Raw genomic sequence first — 13,066 nt, forward strand, 5'->3', positions numbered from 1 at the left:
GGGATTATAAATTATACATGTCATCAACGTGCAAATTTAATTAAATACAAAAAGTCATGCGATTATAACAGGATATAGTGCTCTTTCAACTTTTACTTTTCACGTCCCAACGGATACTATCGATGAAAGATGACCATGTGCTTGCGATTTTTCAAGTGATTAACGTGCTTAGCTTAATGAGTTAGTGTAGTCGAAGGGATACTAAATTTTCAGGTGCGTAAATAATGACTTCATGTTTTAAGTACCACGATTGGATAATATCTATATCGACTTTTGTGTATCTCGAAAAGTCCACGTAGGCGATTCCCGATAGAATTCAAATTCCGGAAAATTTCGTCGGTGTGCTAAGTTTATGTACGAATGGTCTTTGCTGACGGGCCTGCAATCGTGGACACGCGGCGAAATAAGATGCATCACGTGATGTTTGTAGATATGGCGGTGGCGGCGGCGGCTAGATGGGTTTGCCGCCGCGACCCGCCCTTTGGACTTCGGCCTCGCCCATGTTACTATTCGCAGGTCAAACCGTCTTCGAGCTAGAATCATTCTACTTCGATCGAGTTGATTGTCACTTTCAAGCTGGTCGCACGCGGACATTCATAAGCATCGCGCAAAACAAATTTCCTCAATTGCGTAAAGTAAAGTAATCATTTCCCGTCTGGGTAAAACACCAATAAGCAACTTTTGACTTAAGAATTTAGCATGAATAGCCAAGTCATGATCAATCCTCCCCTTTCGATATATAACGAGACTGACATCGGTTCTTATTATGGTAAAACAAGCATGAAAATGTTTTCCAGCATTATAATTGGTTTTGTCCAGCACATTACCTATCGTTATTTTGAGTAAATCAAATTGGGTTTCGTGCATTGCAAGAATCCTCTGTTGTCTTGTTCTGCAGAAGGAAATTGATTAAAAAAAGGCATAAATTGGAAGAAGGAAGGGGTCAACCGAGATGACATCGCAGAACTTTCGTTATATCACGCTGGCTTTGACCGGTGGGTTCGTGTCGCACTCCATTAGCAATAGAAACACGTCATCCTAGGCAGCGATTAAAAAGGTTAAACAACGAGATTTGAAATTGATTCCTGCTCTCGACACTGGACCTTACCCAGTCGATCACGCATCCGATGAAATGAGCACGGCAGACAACGATGTTATATACGTGCGAAGGAATCCTTGTAAACCCTAGTTAGGCCATTTCCAACACTCTGATCAAGCATCACGAGATCGAAGTGATGATTCAAAGCACGGAAACAACCCCATTTTTCCCCGTGTCGAAAGCTCGGAAAGTGGCTGCTTAATGACAAGCGACCCGAGCAAGTGGTAAGAGATCGATGCGCGAGAGATCATCGTCGGCGAAACATGCAGAGGGGGAAAGCGAAGTAGAATGCGACGGGCGCGCAGCATGCACGGGATGATGAAGATCCTTTCTCGGATTAGACACAAAGGAGGTAAGTTCAAGGCAAGGATTTCCAACCGTGAGGTGACAATCTTGTCATCTTGCGAACAAGAACATGATCTGGTCGACAAAAATAGGAACTGTTGACTGATGTTGTTTTAAAGACTTCCCCCCAGCTCGTAGAAAGGCTGGTCCCATTTGGCGATTTAAACAGGATAACTTAGAAGATTCAGAAGCATATATTGGGAAATTTTTTCAAAAAGTCCTGATTCTATTGTTCAGCGATTTGGTCACTTCAATTTGATTGATTTACTCTTAAATTTTTTGACGGTTTTCTATTGTGGCCCATCTCGCCAATTTATGCTACAAATTGCCGATGTGATAATTTACTCAGCATTGTCCGTCCTATATAAAATTGCCGGCATTAATATTGATGTGACCAGCAGAGGAGGAAGATTGACAGTAGAATAGGGGGGAAATAGTAAAAAAATTACAAAAATTATCTACGTTAGCGATTTTTAGCCAAAATTAATCAGATAGACTACATTAAAGAATTGTTAAAAGATTTAGGACTAAATGGTTAAATTGAAATGTGTAGGATTAAATTGGAAATAGATTTAAACTTATTGGACAATTCTCTCTCTATGACCAAGATATATCATATCAAGGCAAGCTTTCAATTTGGATAAAACATAAGTTATATCGATGCAGTGGCATCATCCAAATCATTAATGCTTGCGACGATACATCGGAAGTCATAAAAGAGAACACAAATCATGATTAAGGAAGATAAACCATGCACGTGCTTGCTAATTGTAACTAGATCATGCTTAATTGTTGCATTCAACATCTAGCCATAGATAGCATATGAATGAACCTTTTTCATGGGTCTATGCTACTTTACCTAACAAGAACATATGCTCTCGCTAATTGGAGTTTGGATATAATATATTATAATTATATATAATATTCCCATCCGATCACCGTCTTACCAACTATGTTAATTTAATTGGGATGCTCTTGTGGAATATTCTCTCCAAAATGAGTAATTGTAGTAAATAAATAAATAAGGAAATTAGATATTTTGATGTAGATGTTTGTAGTATTTTTATTTTTTGTCAGCATAAATCTTGTACACGAAGTTCCATAATTTACGGATTATTTTCTTGCAAAAAGCTTGTATTTTTTTTCCCATTAAATGGAATAGAGGAGAGAGATATCAAGGTGGAATGGCGGGCGCCTCACTTTCGGCAATGTCGATGTTTATGATGGTGAAAAGGGGCGTTGGTTTCGTACATGGAACTTGGAAGCATACACGACACGAGCGGATGGTGTCCTTATGTCGTCCGAGGAGTCCATTTAAGCGGCCGAGACGTGGATATTAATTACGAACAATATTATCGCCTTTTGATGTCGCGTCTTTATTCGAAGCGAGCCAAACATAATTAAAATAAGAACTTTTGACATGTGGAAATTTCATGACAAGTGGGGCGTCGCTTTTTTAGCGTGTTTCGTGATTCGACGCGTTAATTTTATACACGATAATTCACGAGATTTTATTTATACTTTGAACATAAGAAATGAGGGTGATTATTAAATTAATATACGCTTTTTCCCCACAGGTAAAGGGATACTATCATCGATATTTCCATAATTGAAGTAGCCAGAAAGGAAAAGAGTATTCAATTTCCCTTTTGTTCTTGGGGTCGAAATTCCAAAATTTTCTTTTAGGCCAAAACATGAATATATGACATATTATATTTTCCACCAGATAATACGGACGGTCGGGATCGGACGAGTTCACGTCCGTCGTCATCGCTCCGCTTAAACCGGGCCTTTCTGCATTTTCCTCCCTTATTTCCATAATCGAGAAAACTCGACGCCTCTCTCTCTCTCTCTCTCTCTCTCTCGCTCTCGCGGTATCTGCTGGTTCGTCGCCCAGGTAACTCGTCGGCTTCACTTTCTTCTTCGTTTCCATTCGAATTCTTTGGATTTGGAGTAGGGAATTCCGTGTAAAGTTTCGAGCTTTTCGGTCTCGAGAGCTCTTCCGATTACGTCTCTTGGCCTGGCGGCGATGGCGGCGATGCTCTTCTGAGCTCGCCGGCGGGTTCCGTCCGTCGGTCGTCGTCATTTTGTCGTCGTCGTGTCGATTCCCGTTTCTGGGTGTCGAAAGTAAGCGCCCGCGGGGGCACTCATTGCCTGCCTAAAGATCTCCTTGCTCTGTTTGTTTTGTTTTGTTCAGGGGGAAGTGGTAGGAGGTTACTTGCGTTTAGCCAAGTTCTGGGTTTATGCGTATCTAGGTTTTTTTTAATCTGGGTAAGAAAAGGAAGCTTTGTGAAGAGAGATGTGTAGCTTGTTCTGGATAACGATATAGAATAGGTGGTGTTTACGGCCCGATGGATGGAAGAGTCGGTGGTGATGTTTACGACCGGGCCAATGGGAGAGAGTGCGGCGATGCGGCGGCTGCAGTCTTGCTGGATTATAATCTTGTGAATAGGCTCAAAATTGATGATGGGGACGATGGGCAGAATTCCTTGGGGGGTGCTGTGCCGTTGTCGTCTGATCTGAATCTGGCTGGAGTGGCTCCGCCTTTGAGCGCTGTCGGCTCGGAAAAGGAGTCGGCTGAGGACTGTGATTTCAGCGACGTAGTTCTCAAGTACATCAGCGAAATTCTTATGGAGGAAGACGTGGAAGAGAAGACTTGCATGTTCCAAGAGTCCGCGGCTCTTCAGGCTGCCGAGGAGTCCTTCTATGCAGTCATTGGTAAAAGGTATCCGCCTTCACTGAATAACCACCCAATTTCTCTTGCTGAAATGAATCACGATAGTCCTGCCGATCTTTCTGCCATCGATTCTGGCGACCAACACAATTTATGTGGTTACGACTCGGTAAAGCCAGGATGGAGTTGTGACGTGGGTGAGCCCAGGGCCTCTGTTTCTTCTTCCGTTTCGAGTTCCCATACTTCAGTTAGCTCCCCATATAGTAGCAATAGTCCTATCGCAGATGGGTTTGCTGATTCTCCTGTGAGTATCCTTAGGTTGCCCGAACTTTTAAGTGAAAAAGAATCAGCCTTTCATTTCAAGAAAGGCGTTGAGGAGGCGAGTAAGTTTCTTCCAGACAACAGTTCTCTGTTTGCCGATTTGGAGAAAAGTAGCTTGTCTTTTAAGATACCAGAGAATGATGCCATCAATACTGTCCCAAAGGTGGAGAAGACTATGGGGAGCGGACGCCTGAATAAATCTAGGGGAAAGAAGAATCCTCACTCTGAGGATGTATGCTTGGAGGAATCAAGAAGTCACAAGCATTCATCACTTTCTACTGAATCAGCTGTGAGTTCAGATATGTTTGATGCAGTATTGCTTAGCTGTGGAAAAGATGATCCACTTCGTGCAGAGTTGCAAAGTGTGCAGCAGAACGGACAAACAAAAGGGTCGAACGGGAAAAAGGGCCGAGTTAAGAAGCAGGGACGGAAAAAAGACGTGGTTGATCTGAGAACGCTGCTGACTCTCTGTGCACAGTCCGTCGCAGTAGATGACAGGAGAAGTGCAAATGAGATGCTCAAACAGATAAGACAACACTCATCTCCTACTGGTGATGGAATGCAAAGGATGGCGCACTACTTTGCTAATGGTCTTGAGGCACGATTAGCTGGTTCAGGAACTCAGATTTACACTGGCATCATGTCTAAACCGACATCAGCTGCCTCTGTCTTGAAAGCTTATCGCCTAATGCTTGCTGCATGTCCATTTAAGAAGATCTCGAACTTCTTCTCAAACAAGACAATAATGAATGTAGCTGAAAATGCAACCAGGCTGCACATCATTGATTTTGGCATCCTCTATGGTTTCCCATGGCCTTGCCTCATAAAACGTCTCTCATCACGACCTGGTGGACCTCCTAAAATTCGGATAACTGGGATCGATTTTCCACAGCCAGGATTCAAGCCAGCTGAAAGGGTGGAGGAGACAGGGCGCCGCCTGAAGAACTATGCAAAGACTTTCGGCGTGCCATTCGAGTTCAATGCTATAGCACAGAGGTGGGACACTATCCAACTGGAGGATCTTAGAATTGATAAAGATGAGGTCCTTGTGGTGAACTGTATGCACAGATTAAAGAACCTACTCGATGAGACAGTGGTGACTGAGAGTCCAAGAGATATTGTTGTGAATCTAATGAGGAAGATGAACCCAGCGGTCTTTATTCTTGGAGTTACAAACGGGGCCTATAGTGCCCCCTTCTTTACCTCCCGGTTTCGAGAGGCTCTTTTTCACTTCTCTACTATCTTTGATATGCTTGATACGAATGTTCCCCGCGACATTCCAGAGAGGATGCTAATTGAGAAAGAGTTATTTGGATGGGAAGCCATGAATGTCATTGCATGCGAAGGCTCAGAGAGGATTGAAAGGCCAGAGACCTGCAAACAGTGGCAGGTGCGGATCATGAGGGGAGGGTTTACACCACTTCCATTGAATGAGGAGATCATGGAGACAGCAAAGGACAGAGTGAAATCTTACTACCATAAGGACTTTGTCATTGATGAAGATGGTCAGTGGCTTCTGCTAGGATGGAAGGGCCGAATTGTTGATGCGTTCTCAACATGGGGACCTTCCACCATTACATATTCACCCAAGGCATGAAGATGATAGGACAAGAAGTTTTTCTTATGGTGAGTCTGGTTTTGATTCTACATAATTTGGGATTTCTAGTCATCTAAGTTATCGCTCTTGTTATCATCCGAAATCTCTTCATCATGCTGGATTTGTGCATTTGCCATTTGCATCCTGCTGCATAAGTATATATAATTGATGCTTCTGACTTTGACATTGATAACAGAAAGATTTATGTGCTGAATTCTGTTCTTCTGAAACAGGTGGAGAGAGACATGTTCAGATAGCTCAAGATGACGAGGCGACTTGCCAATCCTCTGATTCATAAAGAACAGAAATAGGTTAATCATGGATGGTACTGCTTATATGTTCATTAGGAGAGACCCTCATAGGTTTCTGTACATACGCTGGAAGATATCTGGGCAGCAATTGCATCAGCAGATTTATGGCTGTGATTTTTAGATAGTTCTCTTTATGCTATATTTTGATTCCAATAAGTTTTGAAGATGCACTAATTTTTAGAAATGCAGACCATTCGTCAAATGATTAGATATGCATTCTTTGATTAAATATCCATTCTTTCTTTTCAGTATCGGCCGTCGGCTGTTGGCCTTTATTTGTTCCTTGCTTGTTCTTGAACTTGAATTGATCAGGTTAATGATGTTTGTGAGATCCATATTTGCCAAAGTCGGCGGCAATGATCTGCGGTCTGAATTAGGCTTAATAGAAGCGGTTCGTTTTTCTTTCTATATGTAATTCAAGATTTCATTTGTGTTCGTGTTGGTGATTTCTATATCTGAATGCTGGGAATGCAATGTAGGCGCCTTTACCTTGATCTATGTATGGTTAGAAAGAGGACGTTGATCAAAATGCAGACTTCTCCGTTTCATCCCCCGTCCCCTATTTCTCTCCCTAATAAGGAAGCCATAAAGTAATCTTGTTATCGTGTGCACCAAGTTTGTATGAGCATTGTGCGTGTGAAACATTAGATTTGGTGAGACCCATATGATCAATGTCTCGCATTATCAAGGTGCCAATTTTAAATAATCAGAGTGATAAATGCGTATGTGCAAGAGTTTAGTTAATGTTTGAGGTTATTAAACACAAACCTACATCTTATATGCGCAGACATATGTTGTGGTACTAGCTAAACATTAGGTTGGGTTAGGGACTAGTTGCAGCTCAGTATGCCCAAATTCTAAACATGGACATGGTCATGAAACGGTGCTCAGGGAGTGCACTTACGATCACACTACGATCTCGGGCTGGGGCACAACATGTTCTGTCGCATCATCGTCATTCTAATGAAGGAGATTATTCATCTCTGGAAATTCATGTTCTGCTAACTCGACTTCTACTTGGCACTGGCAATCGAAGGATATACAGAAATCCAGTAGCTATTATTAAAATGCGTGCATCATGTGCAAAGATGTAAATCTTGCGGTCAAGAGTTGGAGCTACCCTTTTGTCTTTTCTTTCGGAGATTGATTTCGAGGGAAGCAAATTGATGCAACACGGGAGCGCTCGGCGAATCAAGAAAGTTCCCGAAATGTCGCTGGAATGCATCAACCCATCCACATATTTCCTGATCAGATGACAAAAGCTTGAAATGCGACATCGGAAATCAGATTCCCGAGGTTGTCTTTGCATCTCCTCGTCGGGTTCTAAGGCTTATAATGATATTTTAGTTTCTCAGTGATTGCAATTAAATGCCAATATCCCGAAATATTTCGTGATATCAGAATACCCACCTAACGGGTATTACATTTAAATGAATGACGGAAATCGAATGAAAATTGATAACAAGTGCTTGATTTGTTAATGAGAGTGCTAGTATGAACAAAATAAAGGAGTTAGGGAAAAGAATAAGAACACAAGATTTATAGTGGTTCGGCTTAATCCAAGCCTACGTCCACTCTCCCACGCTAACAGCCTTCTTGGCTAGATTCCACTATACAATCAACAAGAGATTACAACTTCGAGTGCAAACACTTAGTAGTAGATCACACTATCTCACTAAGTCACTCTTTTGGTATTTCTCTCACGATTACAAACGTTTAAGCTCTCAAGAGACAAGTATATGATTGAAAGTCGCTCAAACTTTAGAATTATAAATTCTACGCTCCGTCTCTTACTTGCTCATCGGTCCATGATCTCCTTAAATACTCCTCCACTTCCAAACTACCCGTTGGACAAGTATCCCGGAGAATCGTCTTCCAATATACCCATTGGACAAACTCTGTATCTAGAAGATTTGGTAGCCGTTGAGTGACAAGGTAGAATCCCAAATTGATTCCGATCGCCCATACAAACGAAATCTTGGTTTCCATAAGTAAAAAGCTTCTTCGTATAGAAAAATCTTGTCTTCAAGATCCAATCGTCAATCAAATAGATTGAATCAATCAAATCAATCTTGATGTGGAATCCAAACCAGATCACTAGCCGTTGGTATGATTTGGCTTGAGTTACGTTTCATCGAATTTGAATGTAAAGTCTGAGAGCAATAGACTTTACAATCTGAGTCTGTAGACTTTACAATGGGTGCGAACATATCTCGCTTCAACAGATTTAGCTTTAGGTCTCGTACCCGGTTCGGCTTTAGCATAGAGTCTGTCTTACGGTTCATCATTCACGTTCGATGCTGGAATTAGTCGAGTGAACAGACTTGATGTAGAACAGACTTTGACACTAAAGTCGCGTCTTCGAGACTTTGACACGGCGATCTTCGACTTTGACACAAAAGTCTGGAAATCTTCATAATATACTTTGGACATGTGTTACGTTTAGTCTTCTGGCCGTCTTCTATTACTCAACCATCAAACATGTTAGTAACCTTTGATTTATTTTGTCATCTTCAAAATATCATGAGGGATTTCCCTAACAGTTAATATCATCGGATAGTCATCCCCACATACCGTGCATATGATACGTCATTATATGGGTTTATGGAAAGTTTATCGAGGCTTTTTTTTTTTTTTTTTAACTAATGCGACTCAAAATACGTTATCCGAATGCAGCTCTGAGCAAATGCTTTTAACATGGCAAGCCATCTTCCATTTCATTAAGTTGGGCCAAAACACACAGTCCATTCTTCACAGCTTGAGGAGCCTTCGAGCTGTAAGAACGGGGTCGAGGCCCCCCGTTTCAAGTTGCATTTCATGAAAGTGCAAAATTCCTTCGCACGCGAGAGGCGGCAGCCCTGCCGAGCTATGACTTCTGGTTTAATACAGTGCCCCAAATTTCCCTCTATGTAGCGAGGCTATAACGTCAAGCAAATAGTTGATGTGCATCCAAAATTCACCACTTCAGCATCGAGTTCCGAATCCTTTTAATTAGTACTTCGCATCTCCACGCGATATTGATGGTGACATTCAAATTATCCAAAGCATGTCGAGGGTCGCAGGTTTAGGAGGGAAATATATATTGCATCAAGTTAATGATAAAGACCTTCTTCGCTAAATTTGAAAGGATAGGGAGTAAATTGCAGGCGTCTGTCTCGAATTAAGGGGGAAAAAGAGGAACGGGTCGGTTCAAATGCAGAACGGGTTTCAAATGAGCCTCTTCTTTTTGGGTCGATTTGGAGGAAATCTGGAAACGACTGGAGCCTGGGTGTGGTCCTCTTCGGATGTAAAACCTCCACTTGCACTGAGGAGATTTCCAATAGTCGCCGAATAATCGATTGATTTCATCATGCCAAAGCGCGAATTATCTTTGCTTGATGTGACTAAAGATTTCTAATGTCTTGAAATCAACTTGTGACGGGTGTCAAACCACTTCCTCTTAAATTACTACATGATGTCCAAATTTGACCTGTTGAAGTATGCTAAACCTTCGAAACCCCACCCCAAAAAAAAAAAAAAAAAAAAAAAAAAGAAAAGTACGATTAGTTATTCGGCTATATTTTTCTCTGTCCCCCATCGAATAAAATTTTTCCAACCATAATCATCTAATATCGGGTTTTAAATTATGGAAGTTAAACTTGTTAAGTTATGATTCCTACTCCCCATTAATTATGTAAGGGCAATACCCTGCAACTCTAGAGGATGAACTAATATTTTATTGATGGTTTGAGTTTGGGTTCATGAATAGCTATTATATCTCTTCTTATATTTTGTTGGTAATTGAGTTTGGACTCATAAATAACTACTAAATATATATATTGTTTGAATATATATATTCTCATTTTTTCTCTTGTAATTGAGAGATATAATAGAGAAATGTGAGGTGCTAATTATAATGAGATCCTCAATTAGACGTGACCTTAATTCAAGGGTGAACCAAGATAAAATCTTGCGTCTCAAATTATCTTTCTCATTTTTACTCTTTATTATTTTGTGATTGTGCGGTGATTCCTAACATCAAGTATCAGAGCCAAGTTTGAGGTTAGGGTTTCTCGGTATAGAGAGATCTGAAAAAATCAAATCTTGGGAAGATGTGATCGTTTGGTCAATCATGGGTTAAAGTAGAGAAATTCAAAAGGGTTTCTAATTATGGAAATTGAATATGGAGGCTCTGCTCATGGAAAGAGATCTGTGGCACATGATCAAAGAAGATCAATATGAGGAAAAATCTGAGGGGAAGTTGAAGGAGGATGAGGTAAAGGAACCCACATCTATTGAATTGAAGAAATGGAATATTCGCGATCGAAGGGTGCGAGACCTGGTCTGGCTATGTCTTGCTGATAACATCCTAATAAACGTGACTTCTTACAAGACGGCGAAAGATCTCTGGACAAAGCTGGAAAATCTTTATCAAAGCAAGTTGTTTGTGAACAAACTATTTCTATGGAAGCGACTATACAATCTTCGGATGAGCAAAGGTGATTCTTTTTCAACACACTTAAACGAGTTTAATACTATTTATGGGCAATTTGCATCAATTGATGTCTATCTAGATGAAGAAGATAAAGCATGTACTTTGTTGTGTTCACTGTCGAATTCATGGGAACATATAATTGTCTGTATTGGCACTAGTGTTAGTGCATTATCCTTTGAGCGCATTGTAACTACTTTATTGTATGAGGAAATGAGGAGAACATGTTCTGATAATGCAACACAAGAGGCTCTTTTTGTAAGAGAAAGAAATAGTGAATGACCCAAATCTAGATTTGGTGGCAAGAATAAGCATAAAGAAAGATCTAAAAGCCGAGATCAATATGAAATAACGTGTTGAAAGTGCAAAAAGCTTGGACACTTGAAGAAAGATTACAAAAGCAAAAGTGTGGGTCTAGAGAAGCGAGATGATACATCATCCTCAAATACAAAGAAGGATGATGACAACAACTCGGAAGATATGTATCTCATCTGCAATTCATCACAGAATGACCGTAGTACATGGACAATTGATATTGGAGCATCTTTTTACATGACACCTCATAGAGATTGGTTATGATGTTATGAACCATATCAAGGAGTATAGTGCGAATAGGAGATGATATGATACTTCATATGGTTGGTCGTGGAAAGGTGAAACTAAAGATGAAAGATGGGACAATCAAGAATCTTCTGGATGTGATGCACATTCCTGGTCTTACTAGGAATCTTCTTTATGTGGGAACTATGGTAGATGTTGGCATTACTTTCACTAGTAATAAGTATTCATGCAAGCTAAACCATGGATCTTTGGTGATCACCAAAGGCGAACAATATTGAAAACTATAGAAATTATTAGGAAGCACGGTGATCAGTGGTGGGAATTATATCTCAAAGTAGATGGAAGAAGATTATTCGATGTTATGGCATCGGAGATTGGGTCATATCGGTGAGAAAGGGTTGATGACCCTTACCTCAAAGAAGATGGTGGTTGGAATCTCAAGCTGTTCTATGGGTTTCGAATTTTGTGAACATTGTCTACATGGGAAACAAAATCGAGTATCTTTTGAATCTATAAGGAGAAAGAGCTAAAGGAATTCTAGATCTAATCCATAGTGACGTCTTCGGTCCTACACCTGTAGCATCGTTTGGAAAATCAAGGTATTATGTTTCTTTTATTAATGATTATTCCAGATATGTGTGGATATATTTCTTGTAGAGAAAAGATGATCAATTTGATAGAAAAATTAAAGTTTTGCGAATTGACAACGGGGGAGAATTTTGTTTAGGGAAATTTAATAAATTTTGTGCGACCAATGGCATTGCAATGCAAAAAAACAACACCATATTTACCTCAACAAAATGGGGGTAATGGAGAGGCTTTATCAGTCTCTCATGGAAAAAGCATGTTAAGTGGTGTAGGCTTAGCATCTAAATTTTGGGCGGAAGCAGTGGCTACTACATGTTATTTGAAAAACAAATCCCCCACATTAGCCTTGAAGGATTAGACACCGTTTAAGACATCATTCGGAAAAAGGCCAGATATACCCGATATTAGGGTATTTGGTTGTGAAACATAGGTGCATGTGCTAAAGGAGAGGAGGAACAAACTTGAGAGCAAGTAAGAAAAATGCATATTCATTGGGTATAAAGATGGTGTTAAAAGGTATAAGCTGTAGAATTTTGATACTATAAGTATTATCTATAGCAAAGATATCGTATTTAGAGAATCTACAACAAATCATATTGTTCTACAAAGTCCTAAAAAACCACAGATGATTGAGTTAGATGTTGGTTTAAAGGAAGAGGAGAAGGTTGCACAAGTTCGATTAGAAAATTTAGAATCTGAAGTTGATGAGCCAGATAGGATGGATGATATAGTAGATTCTGAAATTGAATTTGATGATGAAGCACCACTTGAATCGGTCTTAAAAAGGTATACATAGCTGGGAATTCCACCTAAAAAGTATACCATATTTGCTGATAATGAAAATTGTGCTCTAATTATTACAGGTGATGATTCAAGTACTAACTAGGAAGCAAGAAGTGCGGAGAATGCCAAATAGTGGGAAAAAGCCATGGAACATGAGATTGACTCACTTAATCAAAACGGAATGTGGAGTCTAGTAAAATTATCTACAAATCGAAAGGCAATCGGTTATAAGTGGGTGTTCAAGAAAAATTAAATTCCATAAAACTTGTCGTATCTTTAGCAGCTGCATACAATTTGGATATAGAGCAGCTTAATG

The 13,066-nt window shown here is 40.2% G+C and overlaps 2 protein-coding genes across 2 annotated transcripts; both read left to right on the forward strand.

Annotated features, from left to right (window-relative positions):
* The first annotated feature begins 3,199 nt into the window (after positions 1-3,199).
* LOC104454303 (scarecrow-like protein 30) lies at positions 3,200-6,693 on the forward strand. Its single transcript, XM_010069111.3, has 3 exons — positions 3,200-3,341; positions 3,642-6,065; positions 6,270-6,693. Exon 2 carries the CDS (start codon positions 3,796-3,798, stop codon positions 6,034-6,036), a length of 2,241 nt encoding a protein of 746 aa, XP_010067413.2. The 5' UTR covers positions 3,200-3,341; positions 3,642-3,795; the 3' UTR covers positions 6,037-6,065; positions 6,270-6,693.
* A 3,816-nt stretch (positions 6,694-10,509) lies between these two features.
* On the forward strand, positions 10,510-12,834 carry LOC120296233. The gene is made up of 4 exons (XM_039317952.1): positions 10,510-10,825; positions 11,425-11,567; positions 12,593-12,753; positions 12,831-12,834. Exons 1-4 carry the CDS (start codon positions 10,510-10,512, stop codon positions 12,832-12,834), a joined length of 624 nt encoding a protein of 207 aa, XP_039173886.1.
* Positions 12,835-13,066: the final 232 nt, after the last annotated feature.

The sequence above is a fragment of the Eucalyptus grandis genome, chromosome 7, assembly GCF_016545825.1.
Source record: "Eucalyptus grandis isolate ANBG69807.140 chromosome 7, ASM1654582v1, whole genome shotgun sequence".
NCBI lineage: Eukaryota > Viridiplantae > Streptophyta > Magnoliopsida > Myrtales > Myrtaceae > Eucalyptus > Eucalyptus grandis.

Coding starts and splice junctions, on each gene's coding strand:
- LOC120296233 (XM_039317952.1), top strand. CDS start 10,510: ATGGAGGCTCTGCTCATGGAAAGAGATCTGTGGCACATGATCAAAGAA. Junction 10,826..11,424: donor CAATCTTCGGATGAGCAAAG/GTGATTCTTTTT, acceptor CAAGGAGTATAG/TGCGAATAGGAGATGATATG. Junction 11,568..12,592: donor TTCTTTATGTGGGAACTATG/GTAGATGTTGGC, acceptor AAAAAACCACAG/ATGATTGAGTTAGATGTTGG.
- LOC104454303 (XM_010069111.3), top strand. CDS start 3,796: ATGGATGGAAGAGTCGGTGGTGATGTTTACGACCGGGCCAATGGGAGA.